Here is a 23,772-nt window from a genome sequence, read left to right as displayed (position 1 = left end):
TACAAAGAAAGAAAGAAGTTTAAGAATTGAGTGAAGAATTGCGGGATTACCGCAGTTAATTCGAAAGTACTTGTCGGTCCGATACAAATGCACCGTTACGTGCAAGCGTCGAAAAAGGTCAAGGTTGATATGCAGATGCCGTTGTTTGTATTTACCGGTGTTGTTGTTGCTGTTGCTTTTCCATTGCAGCTTTTATGTTGTCGTGTTGTTGTGCTGTCGTGGCTTGATGTCACCAACAACAATAACTCCCACTCAATTATTTATGCTTTGTGGGAATGCAAGCGTGCCTTTCGGTTACTTTCGTGCTTGTTGTTGTTATTCTTTCTAACTGCGCATCACTGCATAAGCGCAGCAACATTTGTATGCATAAATTTATTATTGTTCTTTGGCAAATGTGGCAAGTGGCACAGACAATGTTTTGCTTTTATGCGAATTCTGTTTATTCTTGTGATGTTATTGCCTATTCACCTTTTATTTCGGTGTTTAGAAAGTAAAATCCGCATAAAATTTTATGGGAAAAATTCTGTTTGCCTTTATGTCAAAATTGTGAGAATTTTCGATAGTGTTCAATAGCGGTTAATTTGAGGTGTGTTGTTGAGGTAATGATGAGTCCTAATACCTTAATGATGAGTCATAATGCCTTAATGATGGCATTTATAGTAATCAACTGGGTAAAAGCTAAACTGCCATGAAATTGAGCTATTAAGTTAAAATTTTTATTTACAGAAATTAGAAAAATTAGCATGTGTTTTTAACTAAATTTTTACAAATTCCTGATGAGAAATTATTTGATTTTGAAAAAAATCACACCATAAATTGTTTTAGCTCACATAGCTTTACTCGGATGTGTTCTAACCTAATGACAGAGTTATATAGAATGCTGTTCTGAATATGTTTATTCCTATTTAAGTTACCATCTGCCTTCGCGCTACTGATTGATATACCATAAATTTCAGCTCTATCTATATCACGGCACTGCTCGAAAGTAAAGTCTAACCTATGAATCATCCAAATATTCGATCTTGGGGAGATCTTAAAGCTTTCAAAGATAAATTTTCGCTCGCCCTATACCACAACTCCATCCGAAAGCATAGTCTAGCCTATCTATCTAGCATTTAAATCTCTAATGACCGAGAAGTACTTCAACTGATATCAAAACCTTTACCGCCAATTTGGTCATAAACTTAAGGCTTCCGAAAGACCGAAGAGTTCCTAACAAAATATTGGGTCATAGGGGAGCTTATAATAATAATATCCAGCAATTGAAATTGTTCAACTGAGTCGAATCGAAATTAGTAAAATTGTAGGTAAATTAGTCTGGGAGGGAATAAAAAGATTCATTTAAATCCTCACACAACTCTTTTAAAAATTCTTCTTACTCTAACAAAAACCATCTGAAATTTGCTACTCGTAGGCATTAAAAATAACTATAAGAACCTGATAGCGTCTAAATATAAAAAAATCAAATTAATATTTTTTCAGCTTTTGCTTAGAAATACCTCATATTATTTGAAAATAACACTTTCAACAACACAAGCAATCCCAAAAGGATAAAATTTGTGATTCCAGAAGGTTCACTGAATAAAAACCAAATATTATATTTTTATAATCAACACAACACTTTTTGCAATAATTTTTATATAAATTATTAAGGGTCAAGTTAAAATACTTATCATTGAAAACAAACACCAAAAACATTCCAGAGTAAGACCAAAAGCCAATAGAAACAATCAATTATACCAAAAACACAATTTCAATCGCGTACGTGTTGCTGTCAACAGCGCAACAATGTTTCTAAACAATAAAAATCGTTACAACAACTAAACAACTTGACAGCTAACATAGAATCAGAAACAAAGAACAACGAACAACAACAATAAGAAATATGTTTATTAAGCGTATGCTTTGGAGAACAACGAAAATCGATTACAGACGAAACATGGACAACAACAACAATAATACAGATGAAGTGACCGACAAAAACAGGAAAAACATAGAAGTGCAAGTGCGCACTTAAACGGCAGCAAAAAAAGTAGATATGTAGAATAGAAACAAGTTGGCAATTAAGAACAAACTGGAGCAAGTGCATGAAGATAAGAAAAGAGTGAGAAAAAAAGAAGGAAAACAGCAAGAAAATAAGTGCCGATGTAGAGGAAGTAGAGGAAATAGATTAAGAAAAAAGCGGAAAAGAAAGAGGTCGTCGAATGCATATGTGAAAGCAAATTATAAGATGAAAGGGGAATACCAGAAAATTTATTAATAAAAAAACTAATTAAGGTATAAATGTATTTATATGTGCAGAAAATTGTAACAAATACAAAGAATAGAAAGTAATGAAAGAAAAATTCTTAAAAAATCCAGTGACATTGCAAAAACTATACTGAATAATCAGAAAAATGCAATGGAATATATTTCTTTGAAAGTGACACACATAAAGAACTTACAGCCAAATAACCAGCACATTGTTGCCACTTTTAAGTCGTTTGACAAACTTTAAAGCGAATTTACAACCAGAAACTCTTAAATACCTGCAATTGCATTGAGGTTAAAGCCTAAATTTGGCCTGCAACAATAACAACAACAAGCCAAAAATTTAAAATATATTAAGAAAATATTACGCAGCCTCAGTGAGGCATTCGATTGCACCTTGCGCGCTCAATCAACTGTTAGAGTAGAAAATGTGGCATATCGACGACATTTTGGGAACACAACTGTAAGATGTTGTTTTTGTTGTTGTCGCTCATTTTACATGCTTCTCTTTGCTACTGTTTAGTGTTGCAACATGTGGCAACCACATACTTTTTGTTGCATTTCATCTAATGCACACATGATTAGTTGAATTTTTTATTTGAATATATATTTAATATATATTGTTAATAAAATGTCAAATTTCTCTGTAAAATAATACAGCTTTTATATCACGAAGTATGTTTTATAAAATGAACAGCAAAACCTAGCTTATTATAAATATAGAAATATATATATATGCGTATAAAGTCGGAAAATAATATAAACAAGATTTTTACCACAGAAAATTGCTTAAATTTTTTTTCTATTTACATATAACCTATATACACTTGTAACCCACAATGGAAACAATGAAAGACTTAAGCAACGAACTTGCTGTAGATATTTTGCGATTTGGTTAAAGTAAACTAATAAATAGAATTTTGCCAACTAAATTTCGAGTAATTTTTGTATATTCTATCATATATTGCTATTGAAAGCATTTCTTATAATATATATATAATTCTTTCTCAAAACTTATAAAAATATATTCAAAATATTATTTGAATATTATTGAGATTTAGACCCAGTGTTTATATGAATATCAAAACCGAATGAAATTAAACAAAAATTAATTTTCCAACTTTCAATAAATATTTAAAAATCTAACTAATTCTAAGAACTGTAGATATATTTTACTTAAAAAATCACCCAAAACTAGCACTGCGTTAAAGAGCTCAGCTATAATATCTACATATATCGAATTAGAAAAAGGGATTTGTTATAAGAAAAGTGATATTTTCAAAATAGAATGTAATAAAATATAGTAAATTTTTATAAAAAAAAATCACTGCTATCTATTAAAATTATTTTCACATCAGAAGGGTTAGAATTTCTGAAAACCACTGCTTCTCACAACTAAAATACAATGCCAGTAGCTGAAGAAATGACCAGCAGGCAATTTACAAATATGTTATATAAGTATATTAATATATACAACTACCCGCCACAGCTGCCGCCGACTATTCACAGTGAGCTGTTGTTTATAGTCGCATAGCATTGTTGACCAAATCCAAACGGTTAGATAAGAATGCAATTAACGGTATTTAAACCAGAAAGTATTGAATAATAAGCAAGTTGACTTTATAGACTAGTGTTAGAACATATATGGCGACTATTGCACAGTACGAAAAGTATGCGAACAATTTAAATGTCTTGCAAGTGCAAAGCACAAACGGCAACAGTGGACAAAGCAGCAAAAAACAACGACTTTACATAGCTGATACTGCTGCCGAGTAGTGAAGTGGTAGCAAGTTGTAGCAGCGATCGTCTGGCATTACAATAAAAATGTGTTAGGAGACTGTAAGTGGTTGCATATAAGAAGCAAGAAGCAAGTGCAAGAAGCTTGTGCAATATATATAAATGTATATACATTTATATAAGTAAAGTAAGCTAACTGCTTACGCAGTGGTAGAATGCATAATAAAAGCAAGTCAATATAGCTGGTCAAAGAGAATTTATAGGTGTATATCTAAATACTTGTGTGCTTAGCTCTGCAACAGTAAATGACAGCTTAGCAACATTGCATTGTTGCTCAACATGTTGCCACACTTATGTCTGTTATTTATAATAGACAACGAAGAATGCTCAATGACAATGAAATTGATAAAGCGCGCACGATTTTCAAACCGCTCTTTTGTGCAGCACAATTAACAACAAACAATCAGACAATACGTTGTCTAAACATCAGCTGGAGATATGGCAAGTTTATAAGTTTATTCAATTATCAATGTAGCGCCGATGTAAAGGTAAGATTCTTCGGTAAATGCAGTAATCAATTGAGGAGAAGATGATGTGAAATTATAATTGACGCTTGAAAGAGATTGATTTTTGCTCTTTTTATGAAATATTCTGATATTGCACTGATAGTTTGTAACGGATTTTTAATTTTGTCTTTTTTTTAATTCTCAAACTTATTTTAAGAACTTTTTAATATTCAAGGTATTTTTAAATAAAAATGAATAATTATTATTCAAATGAACCTCAGCGTCAGGACAAAAATTTAAATATATTTTAATAAAAATTTTAAAATTAAAAAAAAAAAATTATTAAATAAAAATAAAAAAATATAAAAAGAATGTAACAAAATCTAATTAATTATAAAATGTTTTTACTATTTTTTACGTGCAATCCGAATTTTGTTAAAATACATACTGCTGTTTATTCCCTTAATAGTAGGTAGTTCCAATTATGAATATGTCGAAAATATTTTGGAAAAATTTAAATTAAGCGATTTTCAATATTTTCGAAGAAGAAATAAGAAATTGCTCGAAATTGTATAACAATTTTTCAAACTTCTACCAAAAAATTTTATAATTTCCAAGTTTTTACCCTTTTATACTTGAAAAAAAAATTGTAAAATTATTATGCAAAAAAATTATATATTTTTTATTCGGAGCAGTGACAATTAAATATGGATTTTTAGGCTTTTTTTTATTTATTTTAAAAATGTAAATATACTTTTGTTGAATATATATTTTTGCAATAATTTTTTAATTTTTATATGATAAATAACTTACGCTTTGTGCTTGTACTGGATCAACTAAAAATATAATAAAGCAATGCGCCTAGATGTAGGCAAAATGAAATGATATCTCGTTTAAAAATGTAACATGCACTTACGAAGATGAAACAAATCTGAAATGGATGTTTACGTTATGAAAATGAAGAAGTGAGGGAATAGTTTTGGAAAATATTTACTGAAGAAACCCCACAGTTTTAAATAAGAAAAATGGGGACAAAAAATTATTTTCTACTGAATATACCGTTTCTACACCTACCACAGACAAGGCATTTAGTTCAATTTTCTCCATTACGAGTTCAATTATATAGAAAATAGAAGATAACATAAAATTTACAATGAAATTAGCGCAATGAATCGTCATTGTTGTGGTCACTCCATAATATGAAGTGAGATCGGGGGTTACTAGAACAGGGAAAGATCTTTCAAGCAGCCTTTACATCTAGGAAGTAATTCCCATGATTACATTTATATTTTTTACTAAAAAACCATGAAACACCATTAATACTCAGTGGCCTTTCAAAACAGTATCAGCACCTCAATTTAAAAGGTTTTTTAAAAAACTATAAATATATATGGCTTTGCCCTTTCCATAAAATTTATTTTCGCATCATATTTCATACTCAAAATCTAAAATTATTTTTCATATTAGGGCTGTTTAATATTGTCATAAATGCTAAATGGATATTTCGCTCTTTGCTAATAAAACCTAATATTTATTATAACCGTATTTCCTTTTTTAGAACAACAACTGTTTAGTAGGCTTTTTTTTCTATTTTGACACCCACTTTCGAGCATTTAACGTAGTTTAACATATATTATATTTTACTGGCGCATAATATTTTATTGCGGAAGTGTTGGAACTTAAACTTAATAAAAAAAAGAAGAGGAGGTGGTTTTCAAGCAAATTTTGATTAAAGCGTTTCTAAATCGTTTAAGTTAAAAAATAAAAAAAATTTCAAGTACCGTTATATTTTCAAATGATTTTTCTTCACTTTAAAGCAGTACTTCTCTGCATACATTTTCTTGCAAAAATCCTAAACTATACTTTATTATTAACAATTACAGTTAAAGCAAAGTGTAAAAAATAGGAGTGCATGGAAAAGAGTAATAAGTAAAATGGCGGAAAAGTGCAATAGGCATATAAAAAAATTAGTTTCGCATAAAAGTGAAATTTGCTTTAAGTTTTTTCTAACAGCTGACACATAAATATTTACAAAGACACACACATACGGACACATATCATATATAGGAAAACTATTTCATTACATCTTTCCGGCATGTTACTTGCAGAAACAACACAACAACGACAAAGTTTTTGTACCGATATATATATACATTAATATTTTTTTCCACATATATTAACAATTGTCACATATATATATATATGCATATATGTTTATATGTGTCTATGTATCTCATAGCGTTACAATGAAAGAAATCCAACAGCTTATCAAGTGTCGCGCCGCTTGCGCAGGCGCCTGCGTTGTGCTTAATTGCTGACGTTTGCATGTCAACTTCATTGTGACTACTTCATTTACCAACAATTGTTGTTGCAGTTTTTTTATTTTTAACGAAACGCTGCTCCAGCGTCAATACATCAGCCACTTGTGCATTTTTTGTTGACATATTTTGACACACCGCCTTTCTTCTTTGCGCACACATTTCGCAATTGCTTCGCTTTGCTTATTTATGAAAATGGAAATTTCTTTTCATTGCTACTCTGCCTCACACTATGCTTCACAATTCGTCATGCAAGCCGAAATTCACGGTCGCTTATCTTCGTCATTTTCCTCACTTGTGATTGGCTTGAGCGCATTTTTGCACAATTTGTTGGTGTTTTTGCGTTCTTTTTTTTAATTTGCCTGGTTTTGCTACGGTTTTGATATTAATTTCCGTAACTAATTACGACGAGTGTGACACCGATGGCAATGACAAATCTTCTGCTCAACTTAATCCAACATAAATTTGACATAAAGCGGCGATTAGACGGCAGTTGTGGCGACTTGGCGGCTAAAATTTGCGGCGAGTGGCGATTTCAATTACGTTTCTGTTAAACTAGTAGTTTAATAAATAATATATGTTTTTTTATTTGCTCATTCTGAAGAAAATAAATTGATTTTTTTCTGCTGTCAAAGAGAAAATATACAAATTATGCGCATTTGCTGTGGTGAAATGGGGTTAATACGCATTTTATGCGAATTAGTCAGACTTTTTATTGCATTAATTAATAACGGTTATTTAGTAACAAATAAAAGTACGGCTAATGTCAGCAGTGTGGGTTTGAGCTTTATTTCTGTTTATGCTACTAAAATAAATTTGCCATATTTTTACTTAAAAACTGGTTTGCCATAAATTATTTCTTTATTTGATTTAATATACTGGAATTGAAAGCCAGTACATTCAACCATAAAAAGAAATAGTTTTTAACCAATAATAGTTTACAATTATAATTGTCAATCTTAATAAACAATTTCTCAAACATTTTCACCTCGTAACCTAACGAAGTTTTTTCGCAAAATTTTCATTAATTTTTTACTAAAGAATTTAATTTTTTTTCTTCATTGTTTTCATTATTTTAATATATATGTTATATTGTAAATAAAAAGAAGACAAATAAATTTATAAAAACAAATTACTAAAATTAAAAATTGTATATATAAAAAATTTTCTGTAGTAATTTGATAAAAAAAAAATATTAATATAAAAATTTAATAATTAATTCCTAGTTGTTAAACACATTCTGATAATTTCTATTTTATTTAAACATTTTACTTATTAAAAAAACTGTTTTTACAACACGAATTGTAAAATTTAAAACCGAAAAATTTTCTTACAATTTATAAGCAGCCAAAATTCTGCTAAAAAATTTAAAAATGTCTACTCTTTGACACTTGAAAAAGTTTTTTGAAACTATTAGTGTATATCGAAAAATTGTTTAAAATATATATTCACTTATATTTATTATACACAAAACTATGCAGTTATTGGTTGACTAATTTTATACATATATGGCAAGTAATTTTGAATATCTCAATAATACATTTTTTTTTCTATATATTTTTTTCCTAAATAAAAAAATTTAGATCTCCTAAATATTGGATATTCGGTTTTGCGATTATTTTCTTAAATTTGTTTTGAAATAATAAATTTAAATTAATAACTTAATAAAGTTGAGAACTTACCACAAAACAAAAAACATTGATTTTTGAAACAAGAGGTAAAAAAATTCATCAAGTATTAAAAAATATGCACAAAAATTTAAATAATTTTTTATTTATGTTTAAGAAGCGATATTTTAATTTGTTGATGACGACACAATACTTTGAATATTATATACACAATTCTGTGCACAGTTATTAAGCTTTAAAATAGATAGCAATAACAACTTTTCATTTCGTTTTTTAAAAGATGGCAACTCTGTTTAAATACTCTTTATTTTGAGGATTATTTATATTTTTTTTTCTGATATATAATTATATTATTTGTTGTTGAATATAATATATACATTATAAGCTATTTGGGTTTTATATTGTAATAGAGTGCCAACACTGGTGAAAATAATTTTTACCAAATAATTTTAGTTATAGATTTTTACTTTTAAGAGAAACCTCTTTTTACATGTGGTTTACTTAAATACATTATAGCAAATATAATTTTTATATAAAATATCTTTGTCGTCGTAAAATTCTTTGATAACTATCCTAATTGGAACTCTAGTTACGGTAAAAATATTTTAAAAACATAAACTGCAGCAATTTACTATTTTTTAAGATATTTCTTATAGCTTGCACACATACACTCCGCGCTCTCAACTCCACTCAAAAATAATATTTGTGTTTTAAAATTATTTTATTAGCTAATTTATTGCCATAAATGCATCTAATGTTGTAATAATATGTAGTAAATTAATTTTTGTCGTAAATATCACTAAAAGCCTCATAAAGTTGGAAAATTGCGTTAAACACGCGCCAAGACCTTAAGTTTAGAGACCCATAACCCTGACACATTTCACACTGCTCAAGCACGAAGCACACGAATTCAGCCGAGATTAGTTAGTTCAGCCAAGCAATTTTGAATTCGTCGAGTTTAAGAAACAAATACAGATAATTATGAAATATAACCGCTTAAAGGGGCATTTATTATGGGCACATGTGAAGATACGTTATAAGCGCTTACAAAACGCGCAAATGCACCGAGAGGCAAGGACAGCCTGGTATGTTTGCTTTGGGGGAACCTTAAATGGCAATTAACCAATTCGTTTTTTCTTTTAATTTCGGATATGTGGATGATGCACAAAAATACAAAATATAAAATATAAATTAGCGGATTCACATACATACTCATATATACATATACTTGTATATACTCATATTAGCACTCATATGTGAGCACACATATACAGCCACATCCTCGGCTGTAGGTCAGAAGCGTTGTTTGAAAAGCGAAAGCGCAAGCGCAAGCTTTATTTACTCAAAGCGATTTTCCATGCAGAAAAACTGCAACCAATTTACAAAACCAAAAACAACAATAAGAAGAAAAAAAACGTTGTAATGAAAAGGAAAATACAGATGGCAATGAAAATTTGTTGAAAAAAGAGCGAAATTAAAATATTCTTGTAAAGCATTATGTGAAACGGTAAACAATGGAAGATATGAATAACTGTGTGACAAAAAGTGTTGACAGAGTGTAGAGGAAAAAATAAGCATACTGTATATATTAATAAGCATTCATATGTGGTTTTGTATTGTATATTTGTGTATACATATGTCTTTTATATGCCAACAGCCTTGACAACATCAACAAAATACCGCCAAGCAGAAACCACCACTAATTCTATAGGGATTTGCTTTATGGCTCGCACAAGAATCACGCTCGGCCTGTGGGTGGTTAGCATTTACCTTGTCTATAGTTTTATGCGCTGCTAACTGGTTAATGATGTGTTGGCTACTCATTTAATTGTAATTAATTGCTGCTGTTGTTGGCTTTGTAATTTAATATTTTTAAATTGTCTCTGATTTTTCGGGTATATATAAAATTTTCTGTTATTAACCTAACCTCAAACATTTTTATATAATTAGGTTTTCCCAACAAAATGGGCGTACAAAGTCCTCAAATGACGTTTTTTCTAACCAAACTTCAAAATTTTAAAAATATTTAAGTTTTCCGGGCGGGCGAAATCCTGAAATTTTGTTCTCTAAAATGTAAAAATCTTAAAATCATAATTGGGTCCAAGAATTCTAGTAATTTTAACTATTAGGAAAATGTTTAGTATATTTTTTGCCTTCCACCAAAAAGTTGAACTTTCGAGTTCAAACGTTCATATATTTCAATTGGGGACTAACTTAGCATCACACTAATCAGTGTCAGATACTAAAAATGGTTGTACGTGAACAAATCTATACAAAATGTTGGCTAAGACCATATATCATAAGACAAAAACATGTGCCCTTAAATTTATTCCGAAATCGGTTTACTCTTCTGCTACAAATTTCATATCTAGTCTGTGGCTATAAAAGAGAAATAAATATTTAATTAAAATTTCGTTAGCTTTCTTTATCTTGGTTTTTAACTACTTATATCGTTTTTTCCTTCTTTCTTTCAGTACTCAATGTCGCCGCCGGCAAAGCTCCAATGCAAATCTCCACCGATGGCTCCGGTGCACCACAAAAAGCTATCGACGGTTCAACATCGGCATTCTTTACACCAGAAACCTGTTCGCTCACCAAGCCTGAACGTTCACCTTGGTGGTATGTGAATTTATTGGAACCCTATATGGTGCAATTGGTGCGTTTGGACTTCGGCAAGTCGTGTTGTGGTAAGTATAAGTGAGATACTCGAGAAATACGTGCATTCTTATCTAAAACAGTACTTTCAGTTACGAAAATTTAGTATTTTGGGATTCAGTGCTATTGAATCCTACAAAGAATTTGTTAGTTTTCTCATATACTTTTCTTAGTTTGATGGCTTCTCTCTACTAATTTTCTAAATTGTTGATCTATGACATTACTTGAACTCCTCAATGTTCTTTCTTTCAGTCTGCAAGCCGTTGTGTTCAGGAACCCTAATGCTATAGCTGATTGCATCATCAGCTTAAAATTTTAATTAATCCAAAAAAAATAAAGTTTCATCTCTCCATGAATTTGTACAATGTTCCACTTGAGATGAAATCACCGATCTGAGTCTTTCATTGGAAAATTTTCTCAGCTTTGGTTTCTTCACATATAAGTCTATGTTTCCAAACAACCTACCTTTGATACACTGTAAAGCGTTATCAGACATACACAACAAAGCGTACGCTTAGCTTTCACTTCACTTAATCACACAATGCGACCAAACAGACAGTCGACCAACCAACCATTCAGCGACACTAGCGACACCAGCTTCATTTCTACGCAACGACATTGTTGTTGGTCCCTATTTCGTGCCTTTTGAATTGTTTCTCAAACAGCAAAAATTCGATTTTCCACAAGCTCACAGCAGTAGCTACTGGCTGCTGGCTGCCGTCTGCGCGATTGTCGTCTGCACCGGCTGTTCGCTTTCAATGCGACGTTTTGTTATGGGTTTGTGAGTCATATGCGCAGTTGCTGAATGAAGTGTTGAGGTCGCGACGAGTAGATATCGCTTGTGAGTTTGAATGTTGTTGTAGTTGCCGCAGCCACAACTGCCGGTGTCTGTGGTTGCTCCACACAATTTATGATTACTTTCACTAAGTAATGGAGCTGCGGTCGTGTGGTTGTTATTTCTCATTGATTTTGTTGTTGTTGACGTAGCTATTACTGTTGCTGAAACAAGTAGCACCAAAACAAATGCTGGCAGATTTTGTTAGAGCAGCGGAGGCTTAGTTGAACCCACTAAGTTCGTATGAGCTCTGAGCTCCAGCTGCGGCGCTCGGTCAATGAACTGCCAGGAAACTTGCTTGCTTTTATTTACATTATTCACTCAGTCGTTATGTTAACTTTAAGTTTTTCCCACTTCTCTGCTTGCAGGCAACAAACCCGCCACGATTGTTGTGCGCGTCGGCAATAATCGTCCCGATCTTGGCACTAATCCGATTTGTAATCGTTTCACGGGTCTGCTTGAAGAGGGTCAACCACTGTTTTTGCCTTGCAATCCACCCATGCCCGGTGCTTTTGTCTCCGTACACTTGGAGACGAATACACCAAATCAATTGTCCATTTGCGAGGCTTTCGTTTACACCGATCAGGCATTACCTATTGAACGCTGCCCCACCTTCCGCGATCAGCCGCCTGGTGCGCTTGCTTCATACAATGGCAAATGTTACATCTTTTATAATCGTCAGCCATTGAACTTCTTGGATTCGCTCTCTTTTTGTCGCTCACGTGGCGGCACACTGATCAGCGAAAGCAACCCGGCGCTGCAGGGTTTCATCAGTTGGGAGTTGTGGCGTCGTCATCGCACCGATATCAGCTCACAATACTGGATGGGTGCTGTACGTGATGGTACCGATCGCAGCACATGGAAGTGGGTGAATGGTGAGGAAGTAGCGGTCTCTTTCTGGAATCATCCAGGTGGTGATGAGGATTGTGCACGTTTCGACGGCTCGAAGGGTTGGCTCTGGAGTGACACCAACTGCAATATGTTGCTGAATTTCATATGCCAACATCAGCCAAAGACCTGTGGTCGCCCAGAGCAGCCACCTAACTCAACTATGGTCGCATTGAATGGCTTCGAAGTGGGTGCTCAGATCAATTACTCTTGCGATGCGAATCATTTGCTTGTAGGGCCGGCAACACGCACGTGCTTGGAGACCGGTTTCTACAATGAATTCCCACCGGTTTGTAAATGTAAGTTAATTTGAACTCGATTCAAAGAAAAAGAAAGTAAAACTGTTTGTCTTGCATACTTGTAGATATCGAATGTGGACTGCCCGCTTCTATTCCACATGGCTCATATGATCTGATCAATGGAACCGTCGGTTATCTCAGCGTTGTTAAGTATGCTTGTGCTAAGGGCTATGAGATGATTGGACGTGCCGTACTTACCTGCGACTTTGATGAGCGCTGGAACGGACCCCCGCCACGTTGTGAAAGTAAGTGCTACTAAATACGAAGTGTATTCAGTGTATTAGAATATTATATTTAATTTCTTTTTTTCCTTCCTTCCGTAGTCGTCGAGTGCGACACACTGCCTGGTAACTATTACAACACCATCATATCCGCACCGAATGGCACATACTACGGTTCGAAGGCCGAAATCTCCTGTCCACCGGGTTATCGCCTCGAAGGCCCACAAGTGCTCACTTGCTTGGCTACCGGTCAATGGAGCAGTGCATTACCGCGTTGCGTACGCCTCGAACCCTCTACACCAACACCGACGCTACCACCAACACGCCCACCAACGCAACCACCCACAGCATCACCGTCTGCGCCGTCAACGGCTTCTAACAAACCACGTATTACCTCGACTTCAAGACAGCCATCTTACAAACCTACCACCAGCTCTACACAATCAGCCAGCACCACAGCACAATTGGATCTTCTTGGTGGCGGTAAGTCATCATACTCAAAGATTTTCATCTCATCGATAACTTATTAATATTATACTATATATTATTTTACAACCTCGACAGACTCTGATGAGGAGGTCACCTATGTTGTACCCGGTACGGTCCGTGAAGAGTTTCCACCACGTCGCACCCTTCGCCCAGTCTCTATACCCAAACGTGTCAGCACCACACCAGCATATCATATATCAACCACAACGACCACAACCACCACAACTGCCCGCCCACGTCCTTATGCTCCTGTGGAGTCAACCACGCGCAACACTCAGAACATCATTCTTAACGCACATCCACAGGACAATGAAATCGCCGATAGCGTTAATATTCGTCACAATCAATCGCCGAATGTCAATGTACCGTTTGCTGTGGACAATGCCGATCGCAAGGAGACGAAGGAGGCTAAACTCAACTTGGGCGCCATTGTTGCTTTGGGCGCTTTCGGCGGCTTCGTTTTCCTAGCTGCAGTCATCACGACAATCATTATTTTAGTCAGAAGGTGAGTGAGATGACTTATTAACTTTTATTATTGATTTCAAAAAACTTCGTTAAATATTATACAAACGATTTTACACAAATATGTAAATATTGATATTGTTTACTAAACTAGATTTTTAGTACCAGTGTTTTACATACCCTTTACAGAGTTCCATTTGCACCTCAATAATGTTTGTATTTAATTTTAAGACCAGTGTGAGATCATTCCTTCTATTCATCAAACCCAATCCGTGTTTGTTATGAGCAAAATTTACTGATATAACCAAGTTCGTCCCGATTAAACTCCCTAACTCGTTTAATATGAATGGAAACATAACTTTAATTTTAAATTATCTCACAAGTTTGGGAAGAATTGATGAGTCTTATTCGAGCATATTCTACAACCTAGAGAACGTTTAAAGAATTAAACAAATTTTGGTTACAGGCCATGAGAGGTCCTACATTGGCTCTCCCACGTGCAATATTTGTTTATATTCCCAATAATATTAGAGACTTCCGAAGAATATCAAAAGTGCAACACAAACTAAAGCTCATATGACCCATGTAGTCGTCAAAAAGTGTTAAGGATATGAACAATGCGCTTAAAATATTTCATAGATTTAATTTCAATCAGCTAATAATTCTCAACTTGTTTATTGTGGCTCTTCATTGAAACCGAATCCTTCAGAGACTTGGACGTGAATGCCAAATCCCCCACAACGATTTAGTAAAGGTCTCCAATAAAGATCATAGGCTTTTTAAGACGGATGTGTGTTCATTTTAAGAGTTTCATAAATCAAACAATAACGTTGTCTCGAGAGCAAACTAATTCTGGAATAAGTGACCGACGTGCCGCCCCTCCGCAGTGTTGCCAATATGTCAATTTGTATACATGGTTTTACACACATCTTGCTTTTCAGTTACAATATAAAAGATTTAAACTAAAATCCAACTATTAGAAATAGTATTCGATTGTAATTTTGGGGTAGTTTAAGAATATTTCAAATTTCTTCAAGTTTTTTTTTCAATTACTACAAAATATCGAAACTCGCGACCCTGTATTTCTAAGAGAGCAATCAGCTGACTCTTTTCTACGGGAAAAATCCAAATTTCACGGATATCTCACGTTAAGGACGGTAAAAGCGGACGATAGAAGCGGTGGTGAGTGTACATTTACATTCCGCTCTAATGAGATTAGTCGTATCAGCTGATAGCGTATACGAGTTTGGCGGCGTTCAATAATTGAACCACGTTCAGTTCAGTTAAAGTAATTTTCTAATTCATTATTTGTATTTAAATGATGAGACCGCAGTGCTTAAAGCTTAAGTGGAATTGAAAACAAAGAGAGAAATGCAGAGGTAAATAAAGAGAAAGAGATTCAGGAGCCGTTAGTAGACCGGAGCAAAACAGAAGCGAACCTGATTTTATATCTGGTCAAAAATTGTCTCTGTTGCCAAAAAATTAAGGAACATTTTATTCTACGGCAACAGAAAGTGAGAATATAGAGATTCGGTCAAATTTTACTTTTCGATTAAGTGAATATTATTTTTTTAATGGCGGTGAGACCTCGGCAGAATAAGTCAATCCTTTGAATGGTAGTTTAATTTACCCAAGGGGCACACCATAAATACTGGTACATGGAGACAACATATATTCAAGAAAATACTTCTGCTGTGATAACCAGCCAGTCAAGAAAACATCTTTCACTTAGGTGACGACAAATGAGAACGAGATCTGAAAGAATTTAAGGCTCCTCCCATAGTGATTCCTTTTCCAAACTCCATATCTTCACATTGCATTCCCTTTTCCTTCAAAAGGTTTTTAAACTAAGTTGTCGCTCATTTCATATAACCTCTAGCATTTGACTATTAATTTTGAAATTCCGCATTAGAAAACCCAAAAACGATCCTTTATCAAACCATCAAATCGCAGCAAATCTTTCACAAATGCAATTAAATTCAATGTAAACAAAATAAAAAAAAAAAAATAACAAAAACAATTCGCAATCATGCATTTGTAATCTCGTATTGTTGTTGTTGTATATTGTTGTCATTCATTTAGCACCTCGAACAGCAGGCGGCACAATGCAAAATGTTATTGTGTCAACCATGTCCACAGGTCACGCCTACCATTCCCTCCACCACCCAACAACATCAAGAACAACACACGTACCTCTGCCACACAATTTAGTGCAGCGTCCACGCATCGAGCGCCGCATATAGCACGTAACGGCTACATCAGCCCGACACGTTTTTACGATCAGCACAGTAGCATTAGCTCATCGACACGCTACGCCGGACCACCCTCACTGTGGTATAGTGTATTGGCGCTGCCTTTCGACGATCAGAAATTGGGACGACGCGAGCTTAGCACCTATGGACGAGGTTATACGGCCCGCGCGGGTTACTTTAGTAATTATCCAACGCTAGAAAAGACCGAAAAGAAACCAAAAACCGCAACGCAAAAGAATATTTCCATGGATGAGGATGATAGCGAGAAATATGCGTAGAGGAGGAAAGAGGGATCGAGAAAGAGATAGTGAAGAAAAGCGGACGAGGAAAAAGTAAAACAATAACAAATTGAAAAAAGATATGAAAAAAATATATAAATACCAGCAATCGATCGAAAGCAAATCGAATTAAGTGCCAAAGAATCTTGAAAAAAGAATACTCCAGTTTTATGCAGAAAAGGAAATAAAAATAGAAAAGTAACGAAACGAATTTTTAAGTACAATATAAAGGCCATATTTTTAATGAACAAAAAAAGTTATATAAACAAGCAACGAAAAATGATACAAAAAACAGAATATAAAAGAAGCAACCGTTAAGTCTAAGCAGAGCACACCAGACATGTAAGCTACATACTACAACATTTACTTACATATCTACACCATACAATATCGTCACTGATTCACTAAGGAAAAATGTTCTCATGCAAGTGGGGGAAATGTTAATATTAAATAAATAAACAAAAAAAATAATAATAATTAAAACAAAAAGTAAAGAAAATCAACTCGTATTAAGCAAATGCAATGCTGCCGCCTTGCTGTCTTGTCTGTGCACGCAATCAAACAACCATCCAACCATACAACTATCCATCCAAACAATCAGTAAATAATCCAAGCATAGCCACACTTATTCCAGTCACCCACTCATCCATGCAAACCAGCAACAAAAAACCAAAAAAAAATTTTAAAAATAAATGAATCACAAAAATTCTTAGAATATTCTTACGCCAGTACCTAATCGCACGTATATGTATGCTAACCTCAATTTATGTATATGTATGTGAGTCTGTATGTTTAATTATGTCGAAAACTTAGCGTACACCAGAGGCCCACAGTGGTCCGAGAGCTCACAACCCAACACTGTACCCAAAGGCAAAGGCTTCTGAACACAAATCAAACGCACGCAAACATGCAACAGTCACAATTCACATATTATATGTACCGTTATGCAGTTCCACAAATAAGAAATCGAGTTATTCAATAAAAATTCTTCAAATAAAGTTAAAGAAAAGTCAACTAAGGGCTATATTTAGCTGCTTAATCGTTACGATAACCAGCTCCTCGCTTTCTTACTTCTGGAACTGCATAAATAAATATCGCAAATCTCCTGTATTTTTTCTACTTTTATGGAATTTATATTTGTATTTCATGAAAAATTTGTTGTGCCTAACTTTGTTGTGTTTTTAAGGTGCTTGAAATCCATTTACCACAGCACGTCCTGTATTAATTGCATAAGTGTACTGTATTATGTGTGTTTACGTTGAACATGTGAAACACTTGACACTAATTTGCACTCTTTATCCTTTTCTCTCTTTTTCGTGTAGAAATCGCACTACCCAACACTATCGCCATCGGGCTTCACCCGACTGCAATACAGTGGCCTCCTTTGATAGCTCTACTTCGGGCTCACGTAATGGTCTAAATCGGTAAGTTTTTTATCTTCGCGAAAAGCAAAAAACTATTTCAAGCTGTGGGAGCTCTAAATTTTATAAGAAAACAATAATTTTATCAAATAGATTAACCTAAATTCTATCATTTTTCCAGTTACTACCGTCAAGCGTGGGAAAATCTACACGAATCTGCTTCGAAGAGCAGCACACAGCATGCTTTACGCCGCAAGGATACACTTGACCCACCAACAATGCATTCCCGTGACAATTTACGCGATAATATGCAGCGCTCCAGAGAGAATCTAGATCGGTGAGTATATTTTTTGGTGAATTTTAGAGAGAAGGCAAATGCAAGCCACAGAACCAGAAAATATGAAAAAATAAAACTCTCACAGTAATCGCTATAATGACGTCATCAATATATTGGTATTCACCGACAAACGTTTGCATAGGAATAATCTTAGAATCTTCTTTTACCTAATATATAGTTTATTCTGTATTATACAAGGTGCGTTCCAAAGTAAACAGGACTTTTAAAAAAAGACAGAACAAATGGTTTTATCGGCAAAATCAACTAATTTTATTCAAAAAAGTCTCCTTCTGTTTTACAGCTTTTTGTATGGTCCTAAAGCATGTCGAACGAGTATTTTAACTCGTTGCCCGGTATGGCCACCAGTATGCCGGTGCAAGCCTTTTGAATGGCCTCCACGTCTGCATAACGCTTTTCTTTCATCAGCAAAAGCATTTTTCTGAAAAGGTAGAAGTCGCATGATGCCATATCAGGTGAATACGGGGAGATTTTTGGTCAAATAATCGGCCATTATCTTCAAAACTCCAAGGTAGAATACCGCATTAACGTTTTGGCCGGGTGGAACAAATTCTTTGTGGACAATACCCTTGGAATCATAAAAACAAATCAGCATTGTCTTCACTTTTGACTTCGCCAGGCGCGATTTTTTGGGTTTCGGCTTATTTTCATTTATGTCCTCACGATCACTTTGGAAACGTTGAAACCACTCGAGCACTCTGCTACGGGATAGGCAATCATCGCCATAAACTTGTTTCATCAATTGAAACGTTTCGGTAAAAGTTTTACCAATTTTAAAACAAAATTTAATGTTGGCTCTTTGTTCGAAGCTCATATTCGCACCGATGACAAAAACATACTGACACTTAAAACGTAATAACTTCACTTCCAATAGATGAAATGTCATGAAATTTTTACTGGAAGTCAATAAAGCATAACAGATTCTAACGCATTAGTCGACATATAGATGGCGCCACTAGAGTTTACTTTGTTACTTTTTAACTGTTTACTTTGGAACGCTCCTTGTATGCGTCTAAGTCGTATTTTATGAGTCGTCGAGCTTTGATGTAGCCCAATAAGAAAGAATCAAGCGCGTCGTCAAATATTTTCGTACCAATTTTGTACCATAGTTTACACTTATGTATCCCATGCTTTCAAAAATAAACTTAGTAGGCAATAGCGAATTTTTAAAGGATAGTTTCTTTTTGCGGTCAAAACAAGCATTTAAAAGATCTTCCGCTTTTGACACTAATGCGTCTTTAGCGTCATTATGACTTCTGCGGAGAATCTCTAGTCTGCAGATATAATATATTATTTTTCATAGCTTCTACATTTTCTAACACATTCATTATTTCCTCCACAGTGTCGGTCGTGAGAACTACGGCATGCGTGATAACTCTGAAATGGTCGTTTCCGATGTCTGCCTAAAAGGTAAATATTTTGCTGAATTAATTAATTTAACATAATCTGATGTGGAATTTATTTCATTAGCTGGCGAAAAGAAACGCCACCACCATCATCACCACAAGAGCAGCACACGCAATGGCGAATATCGAGATCAATCGGCTGGTAGACGGGAGCACCATAGACATAGCGGCGGACATTATTGACCAACCATGGTGATTACCATAAATGTGGATCGAGAAGCCGATACATTTACCCGATACATTTACACATAAACAACGAAAACATTTTCATTTTAAGCACAAATTATTACGAGTAAATGTATTTTGTTAATATTACCGTTATGTTATGTGCAATTTAAGCTAAGTGAGTGGCAATACGAAAAGCAAATAATTTGCACTAACATTTCAAATAATTTATATGTAAAGCGAAACAACATAAGCAGTCAGTAGATAACCGCAAAATAATTACGTTGAAGGAGTAAAAGCGTTGATTTATGACGGCGTGTAGAGCAGTTGAAACGATAGATGAAAAATTCAACCCTTTTTGTTTGTTGAATTAGTGCTTTTATTTATAGCTTACTTTTTTGTTTTACCTTAGTTCAAGTTTAATTAGTTTTAATTTGTGCACAAAGTGAAACAAAAACAGAACAGTAACAGAAATATAAACTGTTACAGAAAACAAAATGTAAGTGAAACGGAAAATGTAACTGTATAGGAAATATAAACAAAAACTGTAACAAGAACAGGAACAAAAACAGGAACTATGACAGAAACTAAACTGTATCTGAAACAGAAAATACAACTGTAATGGAAATAAGAACAGAAACTGTAAGAGACACTATAACAGAAACAGAAACTATAATAGAAACAGAAACAGAAAAGTTATAGCCACTGTAATGCAAGTTTCTTTCCACAAAATTTATCTATACATTTCTCTGCTTCTAATCATTCATTATACTGCTTATTTACATTCTGTAACGACTTGTTTCTACTTCTTTTATTTTCCACAAATTATGAGTAGCTTGGTTGAGTTTAAATTCCATTTTGCACCTTTTTAAGCTAAATCGATTTATTCATAGTACCCATACAAGAAAAAGGAAAATCTGTTAGTCTTTTATTCCCAAAAGAAAATCCACATTTAATCTTTTTTATGTATTTATTTACAACCAATCTTCACACATACACACACATACGACGTTCACATGCATTTAGTTGTTAACAAATTAGATAAAAGAACATATATATATATTTATTTGTTAATTAGTGTGCCATTTCCGGCAACTTACACATTAATTATAAATCGCTATACATATAATTATATACATACATACAAATATATACATATATAAATATGTATGTAAGCGTAAAAATATATTTTATGTATACAATAAGTTTTAATGTGAGAATGCATTTGTCAATAGTTATTCTTATTTTGATTTTTTTATTTTGTATAAATTTTATTTTTATATAAGTCGTAAAGTTTAACACATAAATGTATGTAAATAATATAATAAATTATATAAATATACATATGTATTTTAAAAATATAAACTTCGACGATCATTCATTTATCAATTTTTTTTGGAAAAATGTAAAACTGTTCTTTTGTCACATTCTCATTCAGTTTTAGTGTCACTGAAAAAAGTTACAAACATACAGGTGCTGATTCCTTGGCCGAATCAGAACTACAAATTTGTTCCCTGTCTTCTAAAAGGGTTTCTTAACCAAACGAGAAATCGTAATGTTCGACGAAGTAAATAAGCCTCATTTCGTTCACGCGCAAGTTATTGGAAGGCAAATGAATATACATATTATATTAAATCTGATTGGACCGATTCTCCGGCCAGCTGAGCATGAAGGACTAGTCACCAGAAACTGTTCTTCATGATGCAGTAGGTTTTTTAGAAAAATCTCCACACTAAAATCAGTTTAAAATTACTTACTAAATATAGAAGAAGTCTCCAAAAATATAAAAATTAGCACAACTGCTTGATTAACGAAAGTGTGAAAGGAATATGCCGTCCTTGTATCGATGTTTAAATTTATTAGAGACCATCAGTACACTGAATGTGTTACTAATTAAACTCAATCTCAGATAAATGAAAGTAGTGGCATATACAGTAATGTTATGTTGACGAATAAGGCCACCTCCTTACTACGATCAGTGAAATATTGTATTTCAGTGTTAGAAAAAAAGTACTTGTAACACACTTAGAAAGAGCTTAAATGAAACAAAGTTCAACCTGTTCATCAATAACCTTTGAATCTATATTCGTTCGGTTATTTTTTTCAAATATGCGCGTTTAATTAAGAAAAACATGTAGTTTTATTTAAAGTATTGCTCAACGGAATCTATAACATTTTGATTGGCTCGTGCGTAATTGCGAATTCTGAACATTTTTGAGAAATCACTCGGTGTCACCCGGTTTCAAAAGCTCATAATATTGCACTTGTTTATTCCACTAAATACAGAGCATGACTTTGGCGCAATTGATATTCCGCTTTGCAGTAGATTTGGCCGGTTCTTTTCCCCTTTTTCGATTTCCAAAATCATAAACCCTACTATTTCATAAAGCAATCAGTTATTGAAACGTTCAAGTAGCGTTGAAGGTTTTTCGTCAACATTGTTGAATTTATTGCCCCCAGTTTTAATTTTTTTTATGTAAGGGTAAAAACACGGTATAGGAATAACTGTCAATTTGAGTAACTAGGACAACAGAGATAGACCTCCATATCCAACTATAAGGGCATTAAGGAAATTTTATCCAACACTTGGATAACAAGTACTACACCTGGGCTCTACTCTAAATCTCCTTGGGCGACTATGATTTAGCGCCATCTGTTTGTTAGTACGGAAATTTATCACATTACCCAGACTATATGTAAACTGTCGAAGTGAAAAAATTAAATAAACAAATAATAGTAAAAAAATCAAAGCAATATCAGGTAAGTAAGAGAAAATGGCAGAAAATAGTACAATATAAAAAAGGGGAGTAATGTTAAGTGAGGCTGCCGAAGTCGATCCAATAGAGTTGTAGGGAAAAAAATGCCAGCTTCGATAAGCTAAAACAGCTGTTTTATAAATCTCCAACGGCAGTGATAACAGTATAGATGAATGAATATATTAAATGTAATATAATCAATTAAACTTTTTTGTGGGAACATGATATAACCTCTCATACCGAACCTTCCTAGATTTTCAGCTGACTGTATAATTATGGTACACAATTATAATTTGATGGAAAGGCGGAACAAAATATATTAACTATTAATAACGTCTACATACAAGTGTATTAGTGGGTTGAATATAAAACTATCCTTTCCACCACAAAGTTCCAAAATTATAAAATTAAATATGAAAGAAATCTTTCTTAATATTAACACAAATAAATTACACCAACTTAAAAGGTTGTAGAATCTCAGGAATCATGTTAATTAAAAATACAAAAGTATCTGCATAGAATTTCCGGGAACCCGCAAAACTACAAAACTTAATAAAAAACATTTCGAGCAAATGCCAAAAATAGAAATCCAAAAAGCAAATTAAACAAACTTCCGTTACTATGACAATGTCTTAAGTGACATCAAAATATAAACAATAAATGAAATTTTCAGAAAAATAAACAAAAATTCGTAAACAAAAATATAAATAAACATGCAACAGGTGCCTCACAACATCAATGTTGCCATGGCGTACCCAATAAAACGAGGTGAACAATGAAAGTAAGGCAACATGGAAAGAAATTGTTCACTTTCATTTCAGAAATAATTTTTTTCACTGAAAGCAATTGTAAAAAATCACTTTCAATGTACAGAATATTTTACACTGAAAGCCACTGTACTACTTACACGA

The 23,772-nt window shown here is 33.6% G+C and overlaps 1 protein-coding gene across 2 annotated transcripts in view; it reads left to right on the top strand.

Moving 5' to 3' along the window:
- Positions 1-21,021, top strand: part of LOC106615707 (uncharacterized) — a 78,748-nt gene extending 57,727 nt beyond the window's left edge. The window contains exons 4-12 of one of the 2 annotated variants that reach the window (XM_070109660.1): positions 10,914-11,126; positions 12,298-13,116; positions 13,182-13,361; positions 13,440-13,820; positions 13,902-14,331; positions 18,141-18,242; positions 18,361-18,516; positions 19,877-19,944; positions 20,005-21,021. In XM_070109660.1, coding sequence (XP_069965761.1) covers positions 10,914-11,126; positions 12,298-13,116; positions 13,182-13,361; positions 13,440-13,820; positions 13,902-14,331; positions 18,141-18,242; positions 18,361-18,516; positions 19,877-19,944; positions 20,005-20,123 — 2,468 coding nt within the window. In that variant the 3' untranslated portion in view covers positions 20,124-21,021. Of the gene's footprint in view, positions 1-10,913; positions 11,127-12,297; positions 13,117-13,181; positions 13,362-13,439; positions 13,821-13,901; positions 14,332-16,370; positions 17,161-18,140; positions 18,243-18,360; positions 18,517-19,876; positions 19,945-20,004 lie in introns of those variants that run through there. The other variant, XR_011396404.1, reaches the window with a different exon arrangement.
- Positions 21,022-23,772: the final 2,751 nt, after the last annotated feature.

The sequence above is a fragment of the Bactrocera oleae genome, chromosome 5 (assembly GCF_042242935.1).
Source record: "Bactrocera oleae isolate idBacOlea1 chromosome 5, idBacOlea1, whole genome shotgun sequence".
In the NCBI taxonomy this organism is placed as follows: domain Eukaryota; kingdom Metazoa; phylum Arthropoda; class Insecta; order Diptera; family Tephritidae; genus Bactrocera; species Bactrocera oleae.
Note: the sequence above shows the minus strand (reverse complement) of the source record. Positions and strands in the feature narration are given on the sequence as shown.